The following is a 26,442-nucleotide window of genomic DNA, read 5'->3' on the forward strand; positions in this document are numbered from 1 at the left end:
ATGTTCGACTACTCTTAACTAAAGAATGAAAATTAGAAAAAACTTTTTGTATGGTTAAAGATGGGATATAATGTTTCTTTTGGTACATTCTGTGTTCATGTAACTATTGAACACAATATTCTGCCATGCTTGAAAAAAAAAAAAAAAAAGGGACGTCTTTTGACATGTTTGGTAATGAATGAATGAACTGATATTTGGTGAAAGATTAAAAAACTGATCTCAAATTTTCTCTGTCACATCAAGTTTTTTTTAACCATAGAATAACCATAGAAGTTTTCATAATTAAAAAAAAAAAATTATTACTAAATGTGCTTATTTTAGTCAAAACAAATCTTGACATACAGTGAAATTTTAAATCGGCATTACTGCAATGGTAATTTAACACTATTATATTTAGTGCAGGGGGGAAATCAATGTTAGAGAAAAACTGAGATTAGGTTTGGATTCTGCACCAAAAAGGTAGTAAACAGGAACTGTCTTTTTTTTTTTCAAATTGTTGACCTGTATAACAATCTGAGAACCTCTCTAGTTCCTCAAACCCGTGTAAAGCTGTAATGTGTGTAACACACTCAGCAGGGAATCACATGACTACTCACACACGCACATTGGTCATGCTTTGCCTTCGACATTCCTCACTTAGATGAAATTGGATTTGTGGGAGAAGTAAAATGGTGGTTTAAGTGTACAGTACTAATCATATTACATCCACTCTGTGAGCAAACCAATGAATATAGGTCAGTTTGGTAAATGAATGTTACCTCAGGAGATTAGTATGCATTGATTAGCGCAATATAGTTTTACCACTCCAGCATGTGCTCAAAAGTATGTTCTGTACTTTACTAGTATAATTGCAACATTTAAGAGGCATCATCTTTTCTTCTGGGTGGGAAAAAAATGTTCTTGTTTTTTCTCCATTTTCGTGCATGTATATTTTGGCTTTAGGGCATCTGTGCACTATGTCAGCCTGCATGGTAAAATGCAATGCAGTTCAGTACTGGTTCATTCAGTTCTTCTAGCCAGAATATAAACCTGCTGGTAGAAATTAAGCAAGACAGGATAACTAAATCAAAACCGTGATGTTGCAACCAACAAAAAATGTTACAGAGTGACTTTTCATAAACAACTTCTGCAAATTATACATAACAGCTATTGTATTATAAAGGTAACAGTGATTTGAAAAAGTATCTGAACCTTTTGGAATTTCTAACATTTTTCCATAAAATCACCAATCAAATGTGATCTGATCTTTGTCAAAATCACACAGATAAAAATACGGTGTCTGCTTTAACTAAAACCACCCAAACATTTATAGGTTTTCGCATTTTAATGAGGATTACATGCAAACAATGACAGAAGGGGGGAACTAAGTAAGAGAACCCTCTGCCTAAGGAGACTTAAAGAGCAATTGAAACCAGTTTTTACCAAACATTTTAAGCCAAGTGTGTGCTCAATCACTGATGAGTGGTTTAAAGCTGTCCTGCCCACTATAAAACACACACCTGGTAAGAAATGTCTTGATGAGTAGCATTGTCTGATGTGCATCATGGCTCGGTTAAAAAAACTGTGACCTGCGATCAAGGATTGTTGATTTGTATAAAAGTGGGAAAGGATACAAAACCATCTCTAAAAGTCTGCATGTTCATCAATCGACAGCCAGAGAAGTTGTCTACACTTGAACCCCATTGAGATGCTGTGGCATGACCTAAAGACAGCAATTCATGCCAGGCATCCCAAGAATCTGACTGAACTACAGCAGTTTTGTAGATACGAATGGGCCAAGATTAGTCCTGATCGATGGGCCAGACTGACCTGCAGCTACACGAAGCGTCTGGTTGAAGTTATTGCTACCAAAGTGGGGGCCACAAAATATTAAATGTGATGGTTCACTTATTTTTCCCCCTTCTGTCATGGTTTGCATACAATCCTCATTAAACTATGAAAACATAAATGTTTGGGTGGTTTTAGCTATAGCACTGTATTTTCATCTGTGTGATTTCGACAAAGATCAGATCACATTTGATGGTGATTTTATGCAGAAATGTGAGAAATTCCAAAAGGTTCAGATTGTTTTTCATACCACTGTATTCAACAAGACTACGAAGGTCAAATAATAGGGTTCAGCTCGTAAATAAGATTTTCATGCACAAACTCACTGTATGAATGGATGTTTTTTTTTATTATTATAATCTATTAAATATTACATACAAATTATACAGTGCATTGTCACATTACATTTCATGTTTGTTCTGTACACCAGGACGTTACTTCACACAGCTCCACCTGAAAAGTAGGAGGAAATGCTCCATACCAATTATTAGCAGTAGCCCAGGTGATCTTTTCTCAGCACTGGTTGTCTAACTCATCAGTGAAAGTGGAATAATTGGGCTGGTAATTATCACCGTGCAACAAAACCTTCTCTAAGCACGCGTACCTCTGCTCACAGATATCACCCCACATGATTTCAACAACCTGATGTCAACTGTTTTGGAGAGTCGTCAAGATGTGAAACCACCTCAGATTTCGTGCTCACCATGTCGAAACGTGCTCTATGTGTCTTATTTTCCAAATGTTCAGAGCGTCATATACAAATGAACACTTTTACATCGTAAAAATAGGCCAGGCCAGTGTTGTTCATTCAACAGTGTGGGAGTGGGAAATATGCAGGGGAATGTTAATAGGCAGAGCGGCATGAAGAAAACGACGTGGGACCCGACATCTCCCGTCTTCAGTGAGACGACCTTAGTTTTTTTTTGTTTTTTTTTATTGGCATGCACATGTGGGCAATCACACGTGGGGAGTCCAATAGAACAGTCTGACGTCTCTTTGTAAGAAGGACTATTTTAAACTTCTTCACATCCAAACAAGGCACCAGGGCAAACAAGGAAGAGAAGGTGTGAAATTCTTCCCCTATTCACCTCTTCTCTCTACTCATACACTCACGTTTAGTAATTATAGCGTCCATTCAGAGAGGCGGGGACCGTGGTCATTCAATCTATCCCAAAGCATGCTCCCTACCACCAGGTAAAGAAAGGTCTTCTACTCTGGAAACTCTGCGTGTATGACTCACTATTGGCTCTTTGGGGGGCTCTGGCTGTTTCAACGATCACCGGGGGCATCTGGACCAGCTGGAGGGGTGTTTTATCATCCTTTAGTGCTTGGCACAGGTTCAGAATCTTTGAAGGAAGAAATAAAAGGGATGAAAATCAAGGTATTTTAGTCACTTCCTCGACCGTATGCAAACTTAACAAATAAAGATGCACGATAATATCGCTTACCGATATTTATCGGCCGATAATGGCAATTGTGACGTCAAACAGATAATCGAGATTGAAAAAAAAAAAAATTACATCGATAATGCAATCCGAAAATTATACACTTCATTTGGCCTCTAAATGTGCGCAATCAATGCAGTTTTGTCCAATTCTGCCCCGGCGTCTAAACGCCTTCTCCGTCTGAAGCCCCTGTCGCATGACTGACACGTCACACGACATACTTGAAGCAGTAGGATAACATGGCGGCTCCGTCACCTGTGTGGGTTTACTTTTTCGTGTGTGAAACAAATAATCTGCTAAACATTCACTGCAGAAGTTCCACAAGCCGGGAAAAAGAAGAGTCAACACCACTAACCTGATCAGCCATTTAAATATGCATCATAAAAGTTTGTGGAATGAATACCAGGCTGCCGCTAGCTTAAAGGCTAAAGCTAATAGTGGTGCCTTAAACCAGTGTTTTTCAACTGGTGTGCCGCGGCACACTAGTGTACCGTGAGAGATCGTCAGGTGTGCCGCGAGAAATTATCCAATATCGCATTTTTTACGCCGCCGGGCGGAGTTGCAGTAGGAAGTAAGGAGTAGGAAGAAGGTTTCAATCGTGTGCAGATAAACGAGGTATTGTTCGTGTCGCGTTCAAGAACTGCTCGGATTTCTAACCATCAGCCACCTTGCTGTCCATGTCAATGTGGACCCCAGCACGTCTACTGTACATCATTTTATTAGACTCGTCAAGTGTCCTTTCCATTTTGTTCATATGTGACGACTGTCAATCCTACCCCTTTGTTTTATTCCAACACATTGTCGAGGACAGCAAGGTGGCTGATTGCTAGAAATCCGAGCAGTTCTTGAACGCAACACGAGTAACTATCCAACAGCGCCATTGTGCCAAGCAAGCTTAAACGTCATCTTTAAATGAAACACTCGTCGCTTCAAAACAAGTCAATGGACTATTCTGTTCGCCTTCGTGGAAACACAGAGAAACAGGCATCTTCTTTGAGGAAAAACTACATATGTAAATGAGAAAAAGCCCTCAAAGCCAGTTACCTTGTTGCTGAACTTGGTGCTAAATGAAAAAATGCCTGCAAAGCCATTGTCAGCGTGATGCTCGGCCCTGATGCGGTTAAAGACATTGCTAAAGTCCCCCTGTCTGATAATTCTGAGCTTTTCAAGCCTAACTGCTATAAAAAAAATAATAAGAGAGACTGAGAGCTGTTGAAGAAGAGCTTGAGTGGCACAATGGTTAGATGATCATTTCAAGTTTAATGTTATTCTTTGTTAAGAATGGCTTATTTTTAAAGGCATTTTTGTGCAATTAAGTATTTAATTTTTAAGTAATTGTTGCCAAAACTTACCATTATATATTGTCAGACAATCTGTCATTGTTTATATGCTGGAATTTACTACTTGTTCAAATTTGATGTGGAAAAGGTAGCAATAAATTTTATTTCTGCACAGAGGCATTTGCTCTTGTGTATTTATTTATTTTTTTAATATATCTTTTAATAGAACTATCGGCTTGACATTATCGGTTATCGGCTGGAAGGAGGTGGAAATTATTGGTTATCGGTTGAAAAATGCATTATCGTGCAGCACTACTTAAAAATATCGTAAAGATGACAACTCACCTGGCCCCTCATGACAGCGACCTGCTTGTGAAACTGTCCTCTGTCAAAACCAGGATCTTTCTGTAGGAAAACATGATACATGTAAAAAACAGAACATCCGTTTCATTATAGTTAAGAGTCAACAATTTATTTTCCTGATGAAAATAAAACTATGATTACATAAAAATGCTACACATTTGAGGTTCTGGTATTAAAGTTTACATATTTATTTTAAAAATATATATATATTTGACACTAACGACACTCCTAATTTTCCTGTTTTACTGATAAATGTTTGACCCATAAACTGTAAGGTAGTTCGCTGTATGTTAATTTATAAGGCTTTCATTTCTTCACAATTGTACACTACTGGTCAAAAGTTTTGAGACACTTCACCATTCAATCGGATGACAATGTCTCAAAACGTTTGACCGCATACCATACCAACAGCCACTTAGAAAAATATTTGGCTTTCAAAGTACAGTACCACCATGATCAGATACAGACGTATTTCAGTGAACAGAAGAAATAAATACTATACAGAAGCACTACAGAGGAAGACCAAGAATAAAAACAGACGCGCTCTAGGCCTAAGTGTTCATTAGAAACATGGCAGGGCTGTGCCATGTTATGTGATCTGAAATTGGGCTGATCGTGCCATTTTTCAGAGGATCAGAATCGGGTGAAAAGGATCGGGTTCTTAATTAAACAAATACTGTATATTTATGTTTTTGTGCTTCATGCTCGTACAGCCCGTCACTCTCCCTCCTGCTGCTTTTCTTGGTCAGCAGTGCCCTGGCGTTAGCTATTTAAAATTAACGATGATAGACAGGGCTGTAGCTTTGATCTTGCCAGTGAAGCTTGATAGCTCTACCATCAAAGGCGCACATGTGTGAATCAACGTTTAGCTTGTTGAACACTAGCGGTAGTGTGCTGTGGCAACTCATTCTGTAAGTGAAAGGCTGTTCTCACCAGCGCGAGTGTATTTGACTGGACTCACTCAATGAAGCATTTAATAAAGACAAGCATTTTTTTTTTTTAAACAACATTTTTTTTTCCGGTATTGAATCAGGTGACTCGGACTCGGGTGCAAAAACATATGATCGGGACATCCCTAGACCTAAATGCATTTGACAAATGCACCAGATTACATTCTAAAGACAATGTAACATTTATTCATAACTTTTAATTCAATCATTGTTTCACGTTTATTGTTTTACCAAATGTACCGCCACAGACCGTGTACTAGAGTTGGGCATCGTTTGAAATTGAACGATTCTGGTTCCGATTACGATCCCACATTTCGATTCCAGTTCCGAACAATTCTCGATTACGATTCTTTTAAGAGACGGTAAAAAAAACAAGGCAGGATTAAAAAAAAAAAAAAAAACATTTTGCATGGTTTATATTAAAGTCTTCTCGATGATTTTTTTTAAATTATATGAACTTCTCACAGGGCTAATTTTAACTTGTATATAAATATCAGTCTTTGAACTTGAGCAATTTTTTCCCGCTCGGCGTTCAGGGCATCGAAACATGGAATCGAAATTTAAGAATTCGAACGATTCCGGGTGCATCAGAGTGATAGAACCAGTTCCCATCGATGCTTGATGCCCAATCCTCCCGTGTACACCAGAGAGTTTTGTGATAGGAACGTTATCGTATTACCCTTTACAGTCTTTATTTTAATACTCTCAATCTAACATTTTTTTTTTCAACAGTCTTACTGTATTTCATCAATTACAACCACACTACAACTAAAGCAATACAGATAACAAAGTTAAGACTACAAGTAACTAATAAATTTTAGTTAAGACTGAAAAGAAATGAAAATTTGCTGTCAAAATGAAGAAAATTGGCATGCTTTTTATCAGTCATGTTCTGTTTAGCATTGTGCTTAACCCTTTAAGGTCTGGGCCTATTTTGTCTGATTTTGCATGCCTTTGAAGTTGCCTTTATATTTCAAAGAAAGAATTGTTTACGATGGCCTGGTTTGGTCCCTTTTTTTGTGACACCTTGAACTTCATGTCCAAACTGTTGTTTCCTTCACTAACCAATTATAAATCATCATTTTGGGCCCAAAAAGACCAAAAATTCCAAAATCGTTTTGTCAAAATTTTTAATATTGATGTCCAATTGACAACCAAACATGCGTAACGAACCGTTTTGAAACTTTGTAATATTTATTCAACATGTTAGGATGAACATTCAACCAAAAAAATTTAGAATAAATAGTCTTATATTTGACAATTCAACATAAACAACAGGTACAGCCATAGGCGTTTTTTGCCTTTATACATGCTCTAGTCAAAACAGGTTATATACAGCAGACCAAACAGTGAAGAACAGTGAAAAAATATATACCATCTAACACAAAAAGTGTTTAGAGGCCATCTCTTTATGAGTTTAGGTATTGCGGCCCATCACCTGATGAAAACTATGTACACACAATCAAGCTTCTTGAACACCCATTTATATACACAAATTGAGAAGACTGATTGTGGGAAAATATATATATATCTAACACTGGAAAAAAAAGTATTTTCAAAAATATTTACAATAAACAAGTTAAATTTTTGTCAGGCTTGCCACTCCGAAAAGCAGTTTCGTCCTGGAATTAGACACAGGGCTACATCACACAGCTCACACTTCCATGGGGTGTCGGTCCTCTTTCCATCCTTCCACCCATCCATTTTCATTTCACTTTACTTTCATTGTCACTATAAATGTACATGAAAAAAAAGTCAGTATTTATGAAAATAATAAAGTATAAAATAAAAATATATACAGCAATAAATAATAATGGAAATCTATATGTATGACAATAGAAAGAATACCATAGCTGAATATGTGCTACATCCCTAATCTTCATATAGAAAGAAGAACACCACAAATTATAAATTCCTGCCTGGGATACCCACAGTGCACGTACGACTTTGATCTGATATGCACATTTTATTATTATATACACAAACACACACTTATATTGCATCAAAATTAACTTTGTCTTGTAATATCAAAAGAAACTTTCAAAAGAAACTTTTTAAGCATAAAAAACAAAAAAAAAGTGAGTTGGCTTACCTCTGCTCGTCGATGGCGTCACCCACGTGTTCAAATCAGTCACTATCTTCACTCGAGGACTCTTCCGAAGAAGACGATGATGACGAATTTGGACCATCCTCTTCCTCAAGTTGATCAAAAAGCACAATTGCTTGCCCTAAATTTAGTTTTCCGTTCATTGTCAAAGTCACACAAAGTCGCTGCTCGATCCAAACGGCCGTCGCTCGCCAGCTTGCTGCTTCAGAACACTCCTCCCTCTCGTTCGGTAGAACCTCGCACGGCAGTTATATTTATAAAAAAAAAAAAAAACGCATTTTGTGCTTCCACTGTGACTTCGAAAGGGTTCGTTTGATTTGTGTTTTTTTCATGGAGCTTCCGTTTTGAAAAAGGACAAGAAATGATGGAAATATAGACATAAACAAATGATCCATGCAGCGTTAATGTTTTTTTGAGAGGACAATAAAACTATAAAACTTAAATGACAATATCTCACGTTCTAGTTGGTCGATTGACTTCAAATAATAACGAGAGTAAACCGCAACTTCCGCACTTTAAAACGAGACCAACCAAAGGCATGTGGGTGACGTAATTAAAACGTGAGGGTGCTTCAAAGACGACGTGCGCTGAGGACGCGCCGGCGCGTCCTTCGACTCTCAAGGGTTAATGACAAATGCCCACTTTCAGCTTACCTTGAATAGTTCATAGAGGTCCTCCTCGAGGTCTTTAATAAAATTTGGGTCCGATAGTTTTGGCAGAACAAGTTCCCGGATTTCCTGAGAGAAAGGAACTTTGGCCTGGGAGAGCCATGCCCAGTAGAAAGGATCTAGCAATTAAACAAATTCATGACAGTCAACACAAAATATGACAATTAGGAACCACTTGCACCACCGGGAGGAATTTTATCAAGAGATATATCTCTGGATGGATGCAAGCAGTGATGTGCTCTACAGTAGGTTCTTACATGCTCTCCAAGAGTCAGGATGTTTGAGAGGGAAAGCTAGACCGTTGTCTATGGCTGCCAGCTTAATTATTGGGTCCTTCACTACAACCCAGTCAGTGTCCTGTAGGGATGGCATCGGTAGTAATTCAATTTGATGTAAAAGACAGTAATTAATAATATAAAAATTTTCAAGACAAAACTGTGTGGGGTATTCTTACTCGGTTCCCTACAGGGTCCATGGGGCAGTCATATTTGAGCAGCCAGTTGTCATTTCCCCTGTCTTAAATGGGGGGGAAGCACACAAAAAAACCTTGTGATAATGACTCTTTCACTGACTATGCAGTGTGTGACCATGATGACCACATACTGAGGAGGATGACTTCATTACATGCCTGTATTCCTGATGATGTAATCAAGTACTACTAGGCGCTCAAACTGCAGCTGAAGCTGACGGTTGGTGTTCTCTGGAAGAGGTTCTGCTTCAAACCTGCGAAGCCAGAAATCTGCATCCTTATATCCGTCAACAAAGAGCTGGAAGGAGCCAACCTGACAAGAGCAATAAGGTCAATCAGTAGTTGTTCCTGTTGAACTTAGAATAAGAAATACACCAGTAGCTCACCTTAGGAGGCAGCCCAATCCTATGGAAGCGCTGACCCACTTTTGGGACTTTCTCCAAGGCAAGCCTTTTCCCTCGAGACTTGACCCGGTCTATGGCGCTATAGTTGAACGTCTCACTTGCCAAGTATACCACCTAAAAAACTCACACTGATTAGCAGTGAAAATGAGTGATGTCCCTATCTGTCCGATCGCGTCATTTTTCAGAAGATTGGAATCGGGTGAAAAGGATCTGGTTTTTAATTTCAAAAATATATTTGTTTAATTGCTTCATGCTTGTACAGCCTCCCACTCTCCCCCTGCTGCTTTTCTTGGTCAGCAGTGCAGCTGGAGTTTGCTACTTAAAATTAAAGATGATTTTAATTTATTTAATGATTTTTGACAGGTTTGTAGCTTTGATCTGGCGAAAGCTCTGTAGCTCTACAATCAAAGGCACAAATGTGTTAATCATCGTGTAGTCAATCTTCGTTGTCGGGAGGGTGTTTTCACCGTGAGTGAATTTGAGTGGACTCACTCATATGAATTACAGTGATCCCTCGCTATTTCGCGCTTCCAACTTCGCGCCCTCAGTCCATTGCAGAATTTTTTTCAATTTAAAAAAAAATACAGATAAGCCGATCGTGTAGTCTCACTCTCCCTCCCCCCTCCCTCCCTCTCCCTGCTCTTTTTTTGTCAGGCCGTGCACTGGAGTTGCTTTTGAAAGTTAACGATGTTGACAGATGTTTGTGTCTGATCTTGCCAGAGTCACGAACTTCAAACGCGCTGCATGCGACAATCATTGTTTAACTTTTTAAACAGTTGCTGTGGCAACTCATTGTAAGTGAGCAGTGGAGTGGACTCACTCAATGAAGCATTTAATAAAGCCATGCATTTTTCCACACTCTATTATTATTGTTCAAAAATAATTCGGTGGGACAGTAACATGTTTAAAACTTATCATCATTATTACATTTGAAGTGCTTAAAAAACATTTATTAAAATATATATTTTTTTAAAATATACTTTGGGGAAAACATGTCTAACATGCATCTCTTTCCAATGCTAAATTTTGAATAAATATATAGAACACAAATAAAAAACCAAAAAGATTTTTTTTTGGGGGGGGGGGGGGGGGTTGCGCTAATTCGCGGTTTTTCACTTATCATGGGTTCTGGGCCCCATTAACTGCGGAAAAACAGGGATCATTGTATATGAAAGTTATGGAGACATTAAAAGTATGGTGTTAAAGGTGATGCAATGAAAAATGTGGATGTTCCTACATTTTGAGCTGGTACACCTTAAGAAAAAAAAGTGTGGAGCCTTGGCAATATACATCGCAATGTTAATTTTTTCCAGTATCAATCAGGCCTAATTGTATGTTTTTCTTTACTTTTTCAGGGTTGAAAAGTAACAAAATAATCTAAAAATAATATGGCAATGCCAAAAGATACAAATATGTAAACATTTTATACTCCGCCACCCTCCTGGAAAAAAAGGAAGTACTTTAAAAAGGACAGTACTGTAACATGTCTGGAACTTTTGTTCGAATAAAAACAACAAAATAACTTTTTTCTGTATCGGATCGGAACTCGGTATCGGCAAATTCCCAAAGTCAGGTGACTCGGAAGCAAAAATATGCGATCGGGACATCCCAAGTGAAAGTAGTTCCTACTCGGTCACTGGATTATTATCATAGATTTGTATGCATATCTACCTTGGTCCTTGGAACAATATTGAGCTCTAGTTTCTGGTCAACCAGACTAGCACCGGCCTCCGAGAGGTAGCCCTGGTTTAGAACTAAACAGTCACGACCAAAACAGCATGGACAGCACAGTTTCTGGAGCCACTTAGTCCATTTCGGGTTAAGCTGGCCATAGGGTTCTTCATTCTTCGGCTTGAACACACCGATGATCTTCTGTTAGTAGACAATGAGGAAAGAACTATTAAAATATCATAGCATGATTATGCATTGAAATAACCCTACAATATTCAAATTTTAGATTGACCTGAACTTTTGAGGGATATAGTCATCTTAAATTGTACAAAACCCCTGAACAGCATCATGCACCTGCATTGCTGAAAAGATTATTTCCTTCTTAAATGGAAGAACAGAATGTCTTATTTGAGATGTTGAGTTTATTGACCTATTTCTTAGTGACATAACCTAGTGAAGCTCAATCTTTGGCGTATCTCTGAAGAGAAGTCTCATAAAAAGTTAAAGAAATATTGGTGAGCTTGTCTCAATTTTGTCATAAATTGACTAACTCAGTGTGAAATCCTGGTATCCGACAGTAATTTACTGTACAGTATTAATGGTGGACTCCTGACTAGGCTGGTAGTGCAAAAACAAATGAATGAAAATGGGAAAAGACAGCAATTTGAACAAAGGCGCAGCAACGATCAGATGGACCTGATGTTGATACTTTTCCGATTAAATATTTTACCCAAATACAATTTTTTTAATGATACTTTGATACTTTTGACAACCTTAAATCTAACATGGGCATTTAGTGGAATTAGATCCAATAGTGCAAGGCACATGACTACTAAGCACCCTGGTGACCGAGTAAATAAACCGGACGTGTGACGGGATTGGGGGTTAAAAATCTGACACATTTAGTTTGACAATGTACTACTGTCACAAATCTTTAAAAAGCCGACAAAAGTGACACTGGACCAAAATATCATGGCTTAAACCGATAGAAAAACAAAACACTTTTCATTGGGGACAAAGATGCACATGAGGGAAATGCATGGAGGAATGCACCACTTTTATTATTCAAAGTTGAACACTATTGAACTCTTGTGATTTGAATAAAAAACACAGTTCTCTAGTCTAGATTTATGAAACTGTCATTGTTTGCCCACTGAACAGATTCCTGGCTGGGCAAGAGATGAGAAGTGGTGCAGCAAATCACAAACTTCAATATGATTACATGTGGGACTTTGTTCTTTGCTCAGGATAACAACTCAGGATTCCAACATGGTAACTAACTGATAACTGTAAAATTAGTATGGCAAATGTTACTATTCATGTCATCCACTTCAGCGGAACAACTGTATAGTCAGAACAATGATAATAAGTATGGCTATCATTTAAAATCTTGCTCCGTTCTGTAAATGTTTCCAATAATTTCCCCAACACTAGCAAATTGTTGTTGTTGTTGTATAATCCATGTCTATGTATGAATGTGTAGTTTCCTGTTTTTACTATAGGGTGCTTAGTGGAGTACTGCCATTTAATTGTATGGTAGAGAAAAAGGCAACTCAAATGACATTACAACGTGGAGAGAAAGTGCTCACAGCATTCCATTTACCACTTCCTTCAATGAGGTTGTCCAACAACAAGCTGTAACTTTCAGTTTATCTTACCCCGTGCGAGTCTTTGACAAAATAGCTACCACTGGATCCTTGGTAGATCCTCTCTGGGTAGATCCCCTCCTCGATAGCTCGCTCGGCCTTGCGGATGATCTCTCGGAACTCGGGATCCTCCGGGAATTCATTCCGATGCGGCTCCCGCGACGCAGTGCCGCGGTCCCGGTCCAACAGCGGCTGCCTTTCGCGACTGCGACTCGGACTACCGGCGGGGATGCGCACCACAGAGCCCGGCGTGCCTCCAAAGGAGCCCCGCGGGCTGGCAGGCTCTGTGGGACCGTAGCTGTAATCATTTGAGTCACGTAGAGGAGAGACAAGCGGACTCGTCTCGTCCATAATTTTGGCGATAAGTTGTTATAGGTTTTTCGTAAGGAGATTATCCGAAAATAGAGAGAGAAACAAAGTAGCACAAATGTTTTGCTGCTTAACGTGAGATAGCTAACAAGGAAGCTGAAACAAGAAATCAGATGACAGTCAGTTTCCGGAAAAAGGCGGAACCTGTTGGCCGTTTTACTAGTCAACCAATCAGTGATTAGCTTTTCTTGCCAGTCATCCTTTCTCCTAGTCTGATTGGACAAAGACCGGCCGCCCACGGAAGACACGTGAGAGAGTAACAGTTTGTAGCTAATTAACTCCTACATAAAACCGCCTTTGATAGAAATGTTCATCACATTTGTGTTCAGAAAATACGTGTGCGTCTTTCAACATCTATTCTATAATGTTGAAATGAATAACAGTGGTGCATAGGCTGCAATGTTGTGAATGTCATAATTTACATAGTCCACAAGAAAAAATATTTATTCACAATATTTACTCCATCCCGTTATTCAACTTATTAGAATGTGCTAACAAAATTAACAGTGCAAGTGTTGTCAAATTCTCACGCGACAACCTCGCCTTTTTTGATTATTACAGCATGTCTTCACACGAGACACAAATCTTGGCAGGAAACGTAATGCCTGCAGATATATTTTTTGAGCAAACATAGTTAATACTGAGATTGTTTATTTTGCTCTAGCGTTTTTATAAGTATGTCATCCGTTGTTGAACATAAATATGGCTGTCGGCTACTGAAAATTTTACGTATTACCAACAGTGGCGCCTCGAGTAATTTTTCTTAAGGGTGGCCAGATGGAGCCACTTAAAATCTTGGGGTGTCACAACAAAACTAAAAGCCATAATTTCAGGTTATTATGTTGCTGCAGTAAAAAAGACCAAAAGAAATCTATTAGAAAGACTTAAAGTAACACTAGGTAACATTTCAATCTTTATAAAATATTTTCATAACATATGTGACGATATGTCAACTGCAGTGCTTAATTTGGAAATCATTAGGTGCTGGAACACAAAGTACATATGACAGCGCTGGGATGACGAGACGGGCACAGGTCCCGGAACATATGCAGAAAATATTGCTGAAAACAACACGCAAATGCCCACTTGCCATGCTGTGGGACTCTTACAAGCCTCAATTTCAGATAATATCCATGGTATAAATGTTATGACAACAATTTACAATTATTTATTACCCACATAACCACAGGTGGGACTTACAGTACACAGTCAGCAATTGGTTTCTCAACAGGTCTAACTTTTTAACTTTTTTAATTTTTTTTTTAAAATCAGAGATTACAATAAATAACACAAATTTCCCATTATTATTATTTATTATAATAACGAGTGGGTTTCAGGAAGCTCTCTGATTGGTCAGTTGCCATGTATTAATCACGATATAACATAGCTAGATGATCAATACATGGCTCGGGCCTAATCACCAAATATATCACTATGCCGTTATATTCGTGCCTTGAGTCTGTGGTTTACAAACATATTTATCTGTTAATTCATTATACTTCTAAAATAATTTATTCCAATAACACAGTTGTAATTATTGTATAGGCCCATGCAAACAAATAAACTGAAAATAATTCAAAACGGTGTCGCCTACTTTCTTGCATTCACATTGAACTTGTGCATCCTATCCCTGACCTGTCGCTGGATGTCCCACATTCTACTCCGCTCAGTGCGCTCTCCTCTCCTTCTTAGTCTTCCTGTAAGCGAGCTGATGTCGCAGCTCCCGCCTTTTGCTCCGGCTGCTCTACCGGGCTAGCTGATGCCAGGATACTGGCCTGTTGCTCCGGCTGTTGGTGGTCCACCTGGCTGACTGCTGGCGCTGTAGCTGGCCCCCACTCCGGGTGGCACTGAACCTGACCAGCTGCTGCCACGGAAGCAGCCTCCTGCCCCGGCTTGGCTGGCTGTCCGTGAACTTGGCCAGCTGCTGCAGCTGCCCTCATCTCGGGTTGTTGCTTTTCTGACTCGTTTTAAACCATCATCCTTCTTTTTGAAAAAGTACAGTAAATTCAACTGTCTTTTTGGCATGATGAAGTACCGTCTGATCCTGGCTGCTTGCTCCCCAGATGCCGCAAATTTCTGAAGGTTTTTTTTTTTTTTTTTTTAAATTTCAGGGCCGTGATTTGTTGGTCCAGCTTTTCAGTGCATCAACAAATCTTCTACTCTTTCAAATGACGTTAAATTTTTACAAACAACATTGTTACCGGCATCCCAAAGGGGCCGCTGTCCCGTTTCAGTGTGACCGGCATTGCCAATTTGGCGTAGTAGAAGAAGAGGGCGAGCGTAACAGGATAGAGAGGGAGTGAAAAGGAGAGTTGCGCGGGAGCGCGTGTTGACTGGCTGACTGTCCCCCGCTGATTTTTGTTTAATTAATAAAAGTCTCCATGCAACAGCCATCTGAGGCGTCTCTGTGTTTTTGTACACTACACCACCTCCCCGAAGGAAAAACCGGACGTAGGAGCGACGACGAACAAGCCACGGAAATTGCCGGTCCACATATTATTATAATTTTCACCGGCACTAATTAAATTTGAGGAGGGTGGCAGGAACCCTGCCACACAAAAAACTACAAAAGTGCTGACTGCTTTACGGCATACGTCATTTCCCCCTTTCATTATGAAAACGGAAGTCAATGCGAACGCTTTTGCGCGAATTCTGCAGGGATGGCAGAGCAACAAAAGAGACAAAAAGTTTTGTCCGAGGAGGGAAAAAAGGGACAGCTACCAAGGATAAAAGGATACTCAATAATAAACATTGGCCTGTCTTTCACTCACTGGCATGACACCCCCCCAACTGAACTCTTCACCACTGATGAGTTCTGGTGGAGTGGGGAGGGTTAGGGTTAGCATGTCGGCTAGCTGTTATGCCTCTTGGTTTGTTTGCATTCTCCAAAGCCAGGGCAGGGAAATGACAAAAGCCTGACTAACTACAGTGGCATAAAATATCTTTCGGGAGGTACGACAGTAAAGGTGAAGTCGACAGTTTTGACCATTATGGAGTAATTTTGCCATGTCGGACCAAATGAATGAATTTTTATTATTTCATATTTCATTCAGCACAAGACTGCAATTTGTCATGACCATACCATTTATTTCACAATTGGGGAGAAATACTTCGATAAAAAGAATATCCTGTAAAAATATTGGAGTATCGAGACTGAAACAATGACATTTTTCAGCTCTCTCCGTCGCATTTTCCTCATTCTGAATAATTCCCCCTCAATGGGATGAATTCTAAATCAGATGAAACCCTGACCCTGCCGTCGTCATCCTCCTGTTGGGGATGCTCGAGCCCTATAATGGTAGGCGTGGCTAAACGGCGGATTAAAAGACTAATTTCTCGTCATTTGCGCTTTGTTAAATTGTTGTATATAGTCGAATCGTCTCAATTAATTCACATATTAATGCTATTTAAAACATTTTTTTATCCTGTCGTACGCACTTTAAGGCAAAACACTGCCGCTTAATTGACCAAAACTGAAAAGTTACCTAGTGTTGCTTTAAGGACGCACCTACTAATATAATTTGCTGTATTGAGTTATATTTAATGTTACTAATGATTTAATGGTAGTGCAAAATGATAATGATAGTCCATAACATGCTGATGCTACTGCAATCTAAGGATAAACTGGCAAGCAAAGTGGCCAATGGGGTGGCCGACAAATACAGTCGGGCAATTAAGTATTTAGTCAACCACTAGTTGTGCAAGTTCTCCCACTTGAAAATATTAGAGAGGCCTGTAATTGTCAACATGGGTAAACCTCAACCATGAGAGAGAATGCGAAGAAAAAAAACCAAAATGACATTGTTTGATTTTTAAAGAATTTATTTGCAGATCATGGTGGAAAATAAGTATTTGGTCAATACCAAAAGTTCATCTCATTACTTTGTCATGTACCCTTTCTTGGCAATAACGGAAGCAAAACGTTTTTTTGTAATTCTTCACAAGCTTTTCACACACTGTTGCTAGTATTTTGGCCCATTCCTCCATGCAGATCTCCTCTAGAACAGTGATGGTTTGGGGCTGTCGTTGGGCAACACGGACTTTCAACTCCCTCCACAGATTTTCTATGGGACCACTCCAAGACCTTGAAATGCTTCTTACGAAGCCACTCCTTTGTTGCCCTGGCCCTGTGTGTTTGGGATCATTGTCATGCTGAAAGACCCAGCCATGTCTCATTTTCAATGCCCTTGCTGATGGAAGGAGATTTTCACTCAAAATCTCTTGATAAATGGCCCCATTCATTCTTTCCTTTACACAGATCAGTCGTCCTGGTCCCTTTGCAGAAAAACAGCCCCAAAGCATGATGTTTCCACACCCATGCTTTACAGTAGGTATGGTGTTCTTCGGATGCCATTCAGTATTCTTTCTCCTGCAAACACGAGAATCTGTGTTTCTACCAAAAAGTTCTATTTTGGTTTCATCTGACCATAACACATTCTCCCAGTCCTCTTCTGGATCATCCAAATACTCTCTAGCGAACCGCAGACAGGCCTGGACGTGTGCTTCCTTCGGCAGGGGGACACGTCTGGCAGTGCAGGATTTGAGTCCCTGGTGGTGCCTTGTGCTACTGATAGTAGCCTTTGTTACTGTGGTCCCAGCTCTCTGTAGGTCATTAACTAGGTCCCCCCGTGTGGCTCTGGGATTTTTGCTCACCGTTCTTGTTATCATTTTGACGCCACGGGGTGAGATCTTGCATGGAGCCCCAGATCGAGGGAGATTATCAGTGGTCTTGGATGGCTTCCATTTTCTAATAATTGCTCCCACAGTTGATTTCTTTACACCAAGTGTTTTTCCTATTGCAGATTCAGACTTCCCAGCCTGGTGCAGGTCTACAATTTTGTCTCTGGTGTCCTTCGACAGCTCTTTGGTCTTGGCCATAGTGGAGTTTGGAGTGTGATTGACTGAGGTTATGGACAGGCGTCTTTTATACCGATAATGAGTTAAAACAGGTGCCATTAATACAGGTAACTTAGTGGAGCCGCGTTAGACCTCGTTAGAAGTTAGACCTCTTTGACAGCCAGAAATCTTGTTTGTTTGTATGTGACCAAATACTTATTTTCGACTCTAATTTGGAAATAAATTCTTTAAAAATCAAACAATGTGATTTTCTGCTTTTTTTCCACATTCTGTCTGTCCATGGTTGAGGTTTTCCCATGCTGACAATTACAGGCCTCTCTCTAATCTTTTCAAGTAGGAGAACTTGCACAATTGGTGGTTGACTAAATACTTATTTGCCCCACTGTATGTAGGGTGGCCGTGGCCACTAATTTTTAACTAGTTTGTATTCACTGCTGGGGGCGCGCCGACGTGCGGCTGTGCGCATCCTCTTGCTTCCCCCTCCTCCTGCACAAGCACAGCTCGCTTTTTGATTGGTCTCCGTCGACAGGAAGTGAAGGAAGAGACGATAGCCTTGGTGAAAGCTGTCAAGTTCACACCGGTCCAAACCGTATCTTTCAACTTCATTTGGCAAAAATTATCACATATCTGCAACCGTTCGCACGTTAGCAGCCAACCTGCCTAGGATAAACCTGTGCTCGTTGTTACAACGTTTAAAAAGGAGTCTTTGCAGTCAAAGTTTACGGAAGTACAGCACAGAGGACATCGGCATCGAGATGGCAGCGTACAAATTGGTGCTGATCCGACACGGCGAGAGCTGCTGGAACCAGGAGAATCGCTTCTGCGGGTGGTTCGACGCGGATTTGAGCGAAACGGGCGAGCAAGAGGCAAAGAGGGGTGGACAGGCGTTGAAAGGTATGTCACACGGCCTAATTGTCATTCTGTCGGTCATTGGATTAGAGCGCTGCAAGCTTCTGCTTATGCAACTGGGCCCGATGGGAGAAACAGGTTGCAGGGCCTGACTTTTTTCCTGATTGAAGGCACATGATAAAGGGGTTGCCTGTCCCTTTAACAGTAGGCTACACATATAAATAGAGAAATTTAACGTAGTTGACAGCTCACATTATTGGTTGGGAGGGGTGAAAGTGGCTAGAATTTCTTGAACTTCATGACATAAACGTCGCCACGGGGTCAGAATTATATAAACTGATTTTCATTTGCTAAATAACAGTTAACAAAAACACCAGTTATGTCAACCTCCAAAATCTCCTGATTTTTATTTACCCTCATTTCCTCACATCTAAATGCAAAACCTCAATTTTGACTACTTAAGAACGTAGGATGTACATTAAAATTAAATGAAAAAGATTATGTAAACATTTACTTATTTTTTTACTAATAAAGATGTAAGTAACATAAATTAAAGCAACACTAGGTAACTTTTTAACTTTTATAAATATTCTCATAACATTTATGATATGTCGACAGACAAGTAGTTAAATGACACCTCTTTTATATCTTGAGGGAGTCTATATCGCTTTCACCGGCGCTAATTAACTTTGAGGAAGGTGGCAAGTAACCCTGAAACACAAAAAACTAAGAATGTGCTGACTGCTTTACAGCATATGTCCCTTTCCCTATTCCCCATTCATTAAAAAGACTAAAGTCGATGCGAACGCTTTTGCGCGAATTCTGCAAAGATGGCAGAGCATCAAAAGACACAGTTTTGTCTGAGGAGTTAAAAAAGGCAGGCTACCAGGATGTACAGAATAAACATTTGCCCGGTTTTCACTCGCTGGCGTGACACCACACTACCACCGTCATATGCTATTGTTTAGCCACAACTGGATTCATTACCCTGTAACTATTAAGCCTCCACACAGCTGCTGAGAATAGAAATGTTGCTTAATCCATCTGCAGGCGACCAAGAGATTGATTTTTTTAATTGATTGATGATTTTACGACACTGTTCGGGTGTGTGCTGGTCCTCATGGGAAACGCAGTCGTCCTTAAGGCAAAAACACTACCGCTTTTGTCCACCGGCGTAGCTAAAATCGACCCAAACTGAAAAATTACCAAGTGTTGCTTTAACAAAAATTTGTACAAAGGCATTGTGCACAATGAAATGGAATATATTTTGAACATTATTCAAGCATAGGTTTGTCTTGTTATTTTTAAAAAGTCAAACACACAGTAAATGAACAAAAATAAGCGCAAAATTCACATTAATGTGGAAGATGTTCTGAACCGTCCCATCTGAGCTAATTAAAAAAAGGCTCTTCAACTCTTTCCTTTCTCTGAAAGATTTCATCCATTTTCTGTTGCATTGCCCTTTTTGTATCGACTTAATTCAACAAGCTTGTTCTTTTTTTCCCTTTTTGCTGTTCTAAAAGCATTTGCATTTGAACCAATCAGAGCTAACTATCCATGCTGATCACACATCAGACTGTCAGCCAATTGAACGGACAACTGAGTCCAGGGTGGTTTGCTGCACGCATCGACTCGACACGTCACTGAGTCACAGTGGAGTTGTTAGGCTTATTGTAGGGGAGCCGTCAGCCCCCCTAAAATATTCTCAAGCCCCAAAATAATTTGATGTTTTTTGGGGGGAAAAAAATAACAAAAATGCTGACATATTCACTATGAAACTGCCAGAATATTAGTTAAAATCATATAACCAATCATTATTACCTTTAATACGACCATAAAACTGTCAGTTTTTGCTCACTTCATAAGTAGTAAGGTAGAGAGCCCCTTCAGTGCGTCGTTATCCATTCCACTTGTTCATGTAGAGAATGCCCACATCACTGAAAATCCACTCCGCGTTTTCCCTGTGACCATCGTTACCGGACAGGCGTTCGAGTGTAAAGGCGTTTTTTTTTTTTTCAGTAGTTAATTAATTTTCCCATCTTTGCAACGCCGTTACTGAGGATGTGAAGAAGCACGTTTCTACAATTTGGTTGAATGAAAGGCGGGCTGTCTGATTTTGACAGCTGTCTGGAGAGAGCAGAGCGGGAGGGGGGAGGAGGGAAGGGGCTGGTGACGCCGTTTTAAACATGATGATGATGACAGTTTTAAACGTGATATTGAAGACAGTTGGCTCGGAACGTTCGCATAACATTAGCGTTCTTTTTAGCATTAGCATTTAGCATGGTGAGCGTCGTCTTAAAAATTCCCGGGCAACTTTTTTTTCTTCTTTTTTTTTACGTACAGTTCGTGGCATTCAGGTGAGTACAGAAAATTGAAAAAATGTGCTGTGCTTTGCATTACATACAATATATGGTAGGGAACACTCAGGTGACTTGAAGTTCTGCTCTGAGACCTCCAATTTGACCAAATTTCAACATTTTCCTATATGCATGTGTGATACATAATTGGAAATCTTAAAATCTCAATTTTCTGGAGGAAGAAGAATTTTGAACAGGAGGGCATTAAAAAAAAAATGAAACAGCTAAACTCGAACTGGAGGTGAGAGCACGCGAGAGCAGAATTAAAGACTCCATGATTTTAACGAGATATTATCGCGTACTTACCTGTTTTCGATCCAAAAACTCCATGTAGCATGTATCACCGAGTGTCAAGACACAGCCGGATTTTTGGGGGATTTTATGGGTGAAACATGGTAATATAACAAGGGTCGCGATGCAGAAATCGCAGATATTAAGGAGTGGTCGAGATTTTCGTTTTCATATATTTACCCTTTAAAAAAAAAATTTTTCATTAATTTTTCATTGTTTGGATCGATTATTTATCATCTAAAATATTTGGGGAAAATGCGACAGTAACGATAAAAAATACAATTAAGCGATAGTTATGAGGTAGATACTTTTTTACAGACGCAAATTTTTTCATTGTGACGTAATTTGTTTAAAAGTTTAAAATATACGAATGAATAATTTTTTAACCCTTAAAGACCTGCACCATGAAGCAATTATCAGAGAATCCCAAAATATGAAAAATAAGGTCCTAATGAAACCTTTTTTTCAAATTTGTAAAAAGAAATGTCAAAATGAATATGTGCAATAAGCGCTCTAATATCTATAACCTAGCTAAATCCTGTTTTTTTTTTTTCTCATGGAACCTGCAGATGCATGTGTTGACTTGCATCCATCATTTTTTTTTTCTCCCAAAAAATGTCAAAATTCTGAATTACTCTCAAAATCATGAAATTTTAGGTGTATCAAATGTGATACATTTGGCAATACAGGATTAAAGTAGTTTTTTTTTTTTTTTTTTAACTAAATATTAGACATCAATTAATGATTCTAAGCTAAAAATGACAGACATTTCGAATAATAAATACGATTACTTACCTTCTTTTTATGGCTAGGTTGAAAACAAAAGCGGTTGCGGGACGTCTGTAAACGGGGGTTTCCAGGGTAAAACGGACAAATTAAAAATCATTCGGGGACTTAATGCGCCATGAATCTGCTATGGCAGCATATAGGCATATTGTTCTATCAAACACAACAGTTCTTTTGGCTTAAAATACAGCAGTTTATCTTGATATACTTACTTGGAGAGCTCCGTGGAATACATATATGATAAATATCGGTGAAAACAGATTACGCTACACAGGCATTTTATTATGCTATAACATTTGTGTACTGTATGTAAATCTTACGTTAGGTTATTGTTTTTTTCTGGAAGATGAGATGTTTGTGGCAGCCTGGCAGTTTTTTTTTTAAACATGGGGTTTTGACAGTTGCCGTCATATTTTCAGGATCAAATCACCGTTCAACTCCGTTCCAGCCCCGAATCTTTTACTGGCCCACTTTCACCCCTGATTATAGGAGTCGAGCCCTGCAATCTGTCAGTTTGATAAAGCAATATAACGATTTTAGACCTGATGGATGACTTGAAAACATCCGCACAAGAAGTGGCAGTGTTTAAAACAAAGGAAATTGTATACTGTATGTGTATGTACAACAGCAACATGAACTAAAACCAATTGTTTTCTTTCTGTCACCTCAGATGCTGGCTATGAGTTTGACATTTGTTACACCTCAGTTCTTAAGAGGGCCGTCCGCACTCTGTGGTTTGTTCTGGACAGCATCGACCAAATGTGGCTTCCAGTGCACAGGACCTGGCGCCTCAATGAGCGCCATTATGGCGGTCTGACTGGCTTGAACAAGGCTGAAACAGCAGCTAAACATGGAGAGGCCCAGGTCAAGATTTGGAGGCGCTCGTTTGACATTCCTCCTCCACCTATGGATGAGGGCCACGACTTCTATCAGACCATAAGCAAGGTTACTCTGGAACAAACCATTTAAGTAGCCCCTTTCGCACAAATATCCTAACAAAATAGCCTTACTGTAGCCGTAACAGATCTGTTCACAAAAGTGCTTTACATGGTTAAAATACAGAAGCCAAAACATGCAATTAATGAAAAGAGGTAGAGGGCCACTGTAATGACGATCAGTGAAATTTGCAAATGAGCCCAAGGGGATAAAGTTGCAGTCTACAGTACAAATGTGACAGTAAAACAACATCATTGTTTTTAACATTAAAGAGTAGGAAAAGTGTTTCCCAAGTATGAATCATCACACCCCTAGCACACAAGCCCTGAATTTTGCATCTACACTGGCGTCATCTTGGCTTTGAGACTACCTAAGAGCATGGAAATGACTTTTGTCTCCATGACTTTAGACAGAACATCAGGTTGAAGGCACCTACATCGAAGCCTAAAACAGACTGTGTAAAAGGGGCTATTAAAGCTCAATGACCATAAGTAATCAACAGCATTTTAATATTTTTCCTTCCTTATAGGACCGACGTTATGCCGATCTGACAGAGGACCAGCTTCCAACATGTGAGAGCCTGAAGGACACCATTGCTAGGGCTCTTCCCTTTTGGAATGACGAGATAGTTCCACAGATCAAAGAAGGGAAGAGGGTGCTGATTGCTGCCCATGGCAACAGTCTCCGTGGCATTGTCAAGCACCTTGAGGGTAAGGTTGTGAAGCCATATTAAAAAGATCATTGCACAGACAACAACTACATTCACAAAAGAGTCAGTCATACCAAAAGTGCATGTTGTCTTTTAGAGCAATTGGGTTTTGGCTTAAATGCTGTATGCCTTAAGGGTGATGTCACTTTTGCGCTTATTTACCAGTCAAAGTGCAACAAAGAGTGTGTTGTCATTACTTGGGAACTGGTGCAAGACTTTCAACAACGGACTCTTGTGGTCATGGTGTAGCTCAAAAGCAGGGAAACAAATGGTTTGGTCATTATTTCTTGGGTGTATCAACTTTTGTCATGGAGTGTTAACCACAGATTTTGTCATTTGAGCTACATCGGTTAGTTCAAATGATTCTACAAGTGTGTAAACTTTGACTGTTTCTGTTTGTAGGTATGTCTGAGGAGGCCATCATGGAGCTAAACCTGCCTACAGGTATTCCTGTTGTGTATGAATTGGACAAAAACCTGAAGCCCATAGGACCCATGCAGTTTTTGGGAGATGAGGAGACTGTACAGAAAGCGATGGCTGCTGTGGCAGCTCAGGGTAAAGCAAAAAAATAAACTACACTCCCAAGATTGGGATTAAATTTAGATCAATGCTGTCCTGTTCAGTCAACAAAAGATACCCGTCAACCAAGCCTCTTAGTGTTGTCAACATCACGAAACTCAAAACACACACGTGCACACACTATACCATGTTTGACTCTCTACTACATTGAGTATAGAATTTAATCATCTATATTTTTGACATAAGCAGGTATAACAGAATGAATATTCATGGTGTATGTACGTAATGACCAAAATGTTCATTATGGACCTTGGAAGTAACCTCATTCAGCCCACAATATATTTTAACATTGGTGTTGAAATTCCAAGTTGATGTATGTGCACTTGTCCTTACTATGTCACTGAGAAAAATAATAAATGTGATAAGCTATTAAGTGTTCAAAATCTTTTTCAGTGTTTGTATTTTTTCACACCATCTTACTATCGTAAGGAAGAGGATTAGGGCCACTGAAGGAGAGGAAAAAAAAAAAGCTGGCCGAGATTCTGACTTTTAAGTCAGAATTCTGACTTTACATTTGTAAATTATAGTTATAGCTATCACTTGTATTGGTTATCTCTCAAAAACATCTAGGAATCAATTATTCTAATAATTATAAAATTGGTACAGAGTTGTATTTTTTAGGTAATATTTTAAAACATATTAGTTGAATTGTTTTTAAAAAAACAAAAACAATACTCCGTGGGAATTTTCCTGGAACTGAAAAAAGCCTTTGATACAGTTAACCACAATATCTTACTGGCAGTGTTGGGCACGTTACTTTAAAAAAGTAACTAGTTACATTACTCACTACTTCTTCCAAAAAGTAGCTGAGTTAGTAACTGAATTACTCTATAGTAAAAGTAACTAGTTACCAGAGAAAGTAACTATTTCCGTTACTTTAAAAAGAACTTGTATGTCAAATAATTTGAAATTTTCTGAGCAGTATTCGAGTCAGTGGAATAGAGAAGAACAAAATGGTACTTAACTTGTTAGGTGCTTCAGCAGATTTGAATTGCTTACCACAGATGTCGACAACAGCTTTGCCCCGGGACATAAATTACACATTACATGCAGGTTTTTTCCTTTAATTTCGACAAACTTGAAATAGTGTCTATATCTCCACCTCTTAAGGACAATTTTTCTTCTGAATGCTCTGCCATCCCGACCCTGTGCATCTGTTTTGCGTGTGTGTGTTTGCCGCACGCGCTGTTCCGGTTTGCTTGTGAAATTGCCGGCTCTGATTGGCTTACCACGACACATGACTCTAACCCTCAGCCAATCACAATCACTTCCATCGCATCTCTCGAGGGGCTGCATTTAGGTAGGCTCGTGTCCCGACAATTCACGTCACCTTCAAAGCGTCTGCCGTCCTCAAGATGGAAGCAGAATTATTGCTGGCTGACAATGGGAGATGGGAACGAGGCTAGCATCAGGTGTAGCAAACACAGAAACTTTACTAAACTTTGGAAAGCATTGTCTAATTGAATGAGCAGAGACAAACAGCTTGGAGTCAGAAGTACGTGCGCTATCCTCGAACCTGAACGCACCCCAAGTCTTGGATGACAAATCAACAAGAGCAGAGAGTCGACTCGACACGGCTGGTAATTTCTTCAATTTATTCAGAGTAAGTAACGCACCGCTTTTGACCGTCAGTAACGGTAACGGCGTTGTAACGGCGGAAAAAGTCATCAGTAAGATTACCCCGTTACTGAAAAAATAACACCGTTACGTGACGGCGTTATTTATAACGGCGTTACTCCCAACACTGTTTATATCTCCACCTCGTAAAGGACAAATTTTCCTCTGAATGCTCTGCCATCATATCCCTCTGCATCTGTTTTGCGTGTGTGTTTGCTGCACGTGCTGTTCCGGTTTGTGTGTGAAAACACCGGCTCTGAAG

At 39.5% G+C, this 26,442-nt stretch overlaps 2 protein-coding genes across 2 annotated transcripts; one reads left to right on the plus strand and one right to left on the minus strand.

The window, feature by feature from the left end:
• Positions 1-2,071: 2,071 nt before the first annotated feature.
• On the minus strand, positions 2,072-13,336 carry pi4k2a (phosphatidylinositol 4-kinase type 2 alpha). The gene is made up of 9 exons (XM_057842511.1): positions 12,843-13,336; positions 11,185-11,385; positions 9,496-9,627; positions 9,269-9,422; positions 9,095-9,156; positions 8,898-8,997; positions 8,626-8,759; positions 4,898-4,957; positions 2,072-3,173 (listed from the first exon to the last, which is right to left on the minus strand). The coding sequence occupies exons 1-9, from the start codon at positions 13,179-13,181 to the stop codon at positions 3,012-3,014; spliced, it is 1,344 nt and encodes a 447-aa protein (XP_057698494.1). The 5' UTR covers positions 13,182-13,336; the 3' UTR covers positions 2,072-3,011.
• A 5,226-nt stretch (positions 13,337-18,562) lies between these two features.
• pgam1b (phosphoglycerate mutase 1b) lies at positions 18,563-24,946 on the plus strand. The gene is made up of 4 exons (XM_057843664.1): positions 18,563-18,950; positions 23,010-23,284; positions 23,805-23,985; positions 24,387-24,946. The coding sequence occupies exons 1-4, from the start codon at positions 18,812-18,814 to the stop codon at positions 24,554-24,556; spliced, it is 765 nt and encodes a 254-aa protein (XP_057699647.1). The 5' UTR covers positions 18,563-18,811; the 3' UTR covers positions 24,557-24,946.
• Positions 24,947-26,442: the final 1,496 nt, after the last annotated feature.

Source organism: Corythoichthys intestinalis, chromosome 8, assembly GCF_030265065.1.
Source record: "Corythoichthys intestinalis isolate RoL2023-P3 chromosome 8, ASM3026506v1, whole genome shotgun sequence".
Classification (NCBI taxonomy): domain Eukaryota; kingdom Metazoa; phylum Chordata; class Actinopteri; order Syngnathiformes; family Syngnathidae; genus Corythoichthys; species Corythoichthys intestinalis.

Excerpts from the sequence above, each read along its gene's own strand:
- pi4k2a (XM_057842511.1), bottom strand. The coding sequence starts at position 13,181 with ATGGACGAGACGAGTCCGCTTGTCTCTCCTCTACGTGACTCAAATGAT. Across the intron at positions 9,628-11,184 it reads ATATTGTTCCAAGGACCAAG|GTGGTATACTTGGCAAGTGA; the intron begins GTAGATATGCAT and ends TGAGTTTTTTAG. Across the intron at positions 9,157-9,268 it reads TTACATCATCAGGAATACAG|ACAGGGGAAATGACAACTGG; the intron begins GCATGTAATGAA and ends CCCCCATTTAAG.
- pgam1b (XM_057843664.1), top strand. The coding sequence starts at position 18,812 with ATGGCAGCGTACAAATTGGTGCTGATCCGACACGGCGAGAGCTGCTGG. Across the intron at positions 18,951-23,009 it reads GGGTGGACAGGCGTTGAAAG|ATGCTGGCTATGAGTTTGAC; the intron begins GTATGTCACACG and ends CTGTCACCTCAG. Across the intron at positions 23,285-23,804 it reads TCTATCAGACCATAAGCAAG|GACCGACGTTATGCCGATCT; the intron begins GTTACTCTGGAA and ends CCTTCCTTATAG.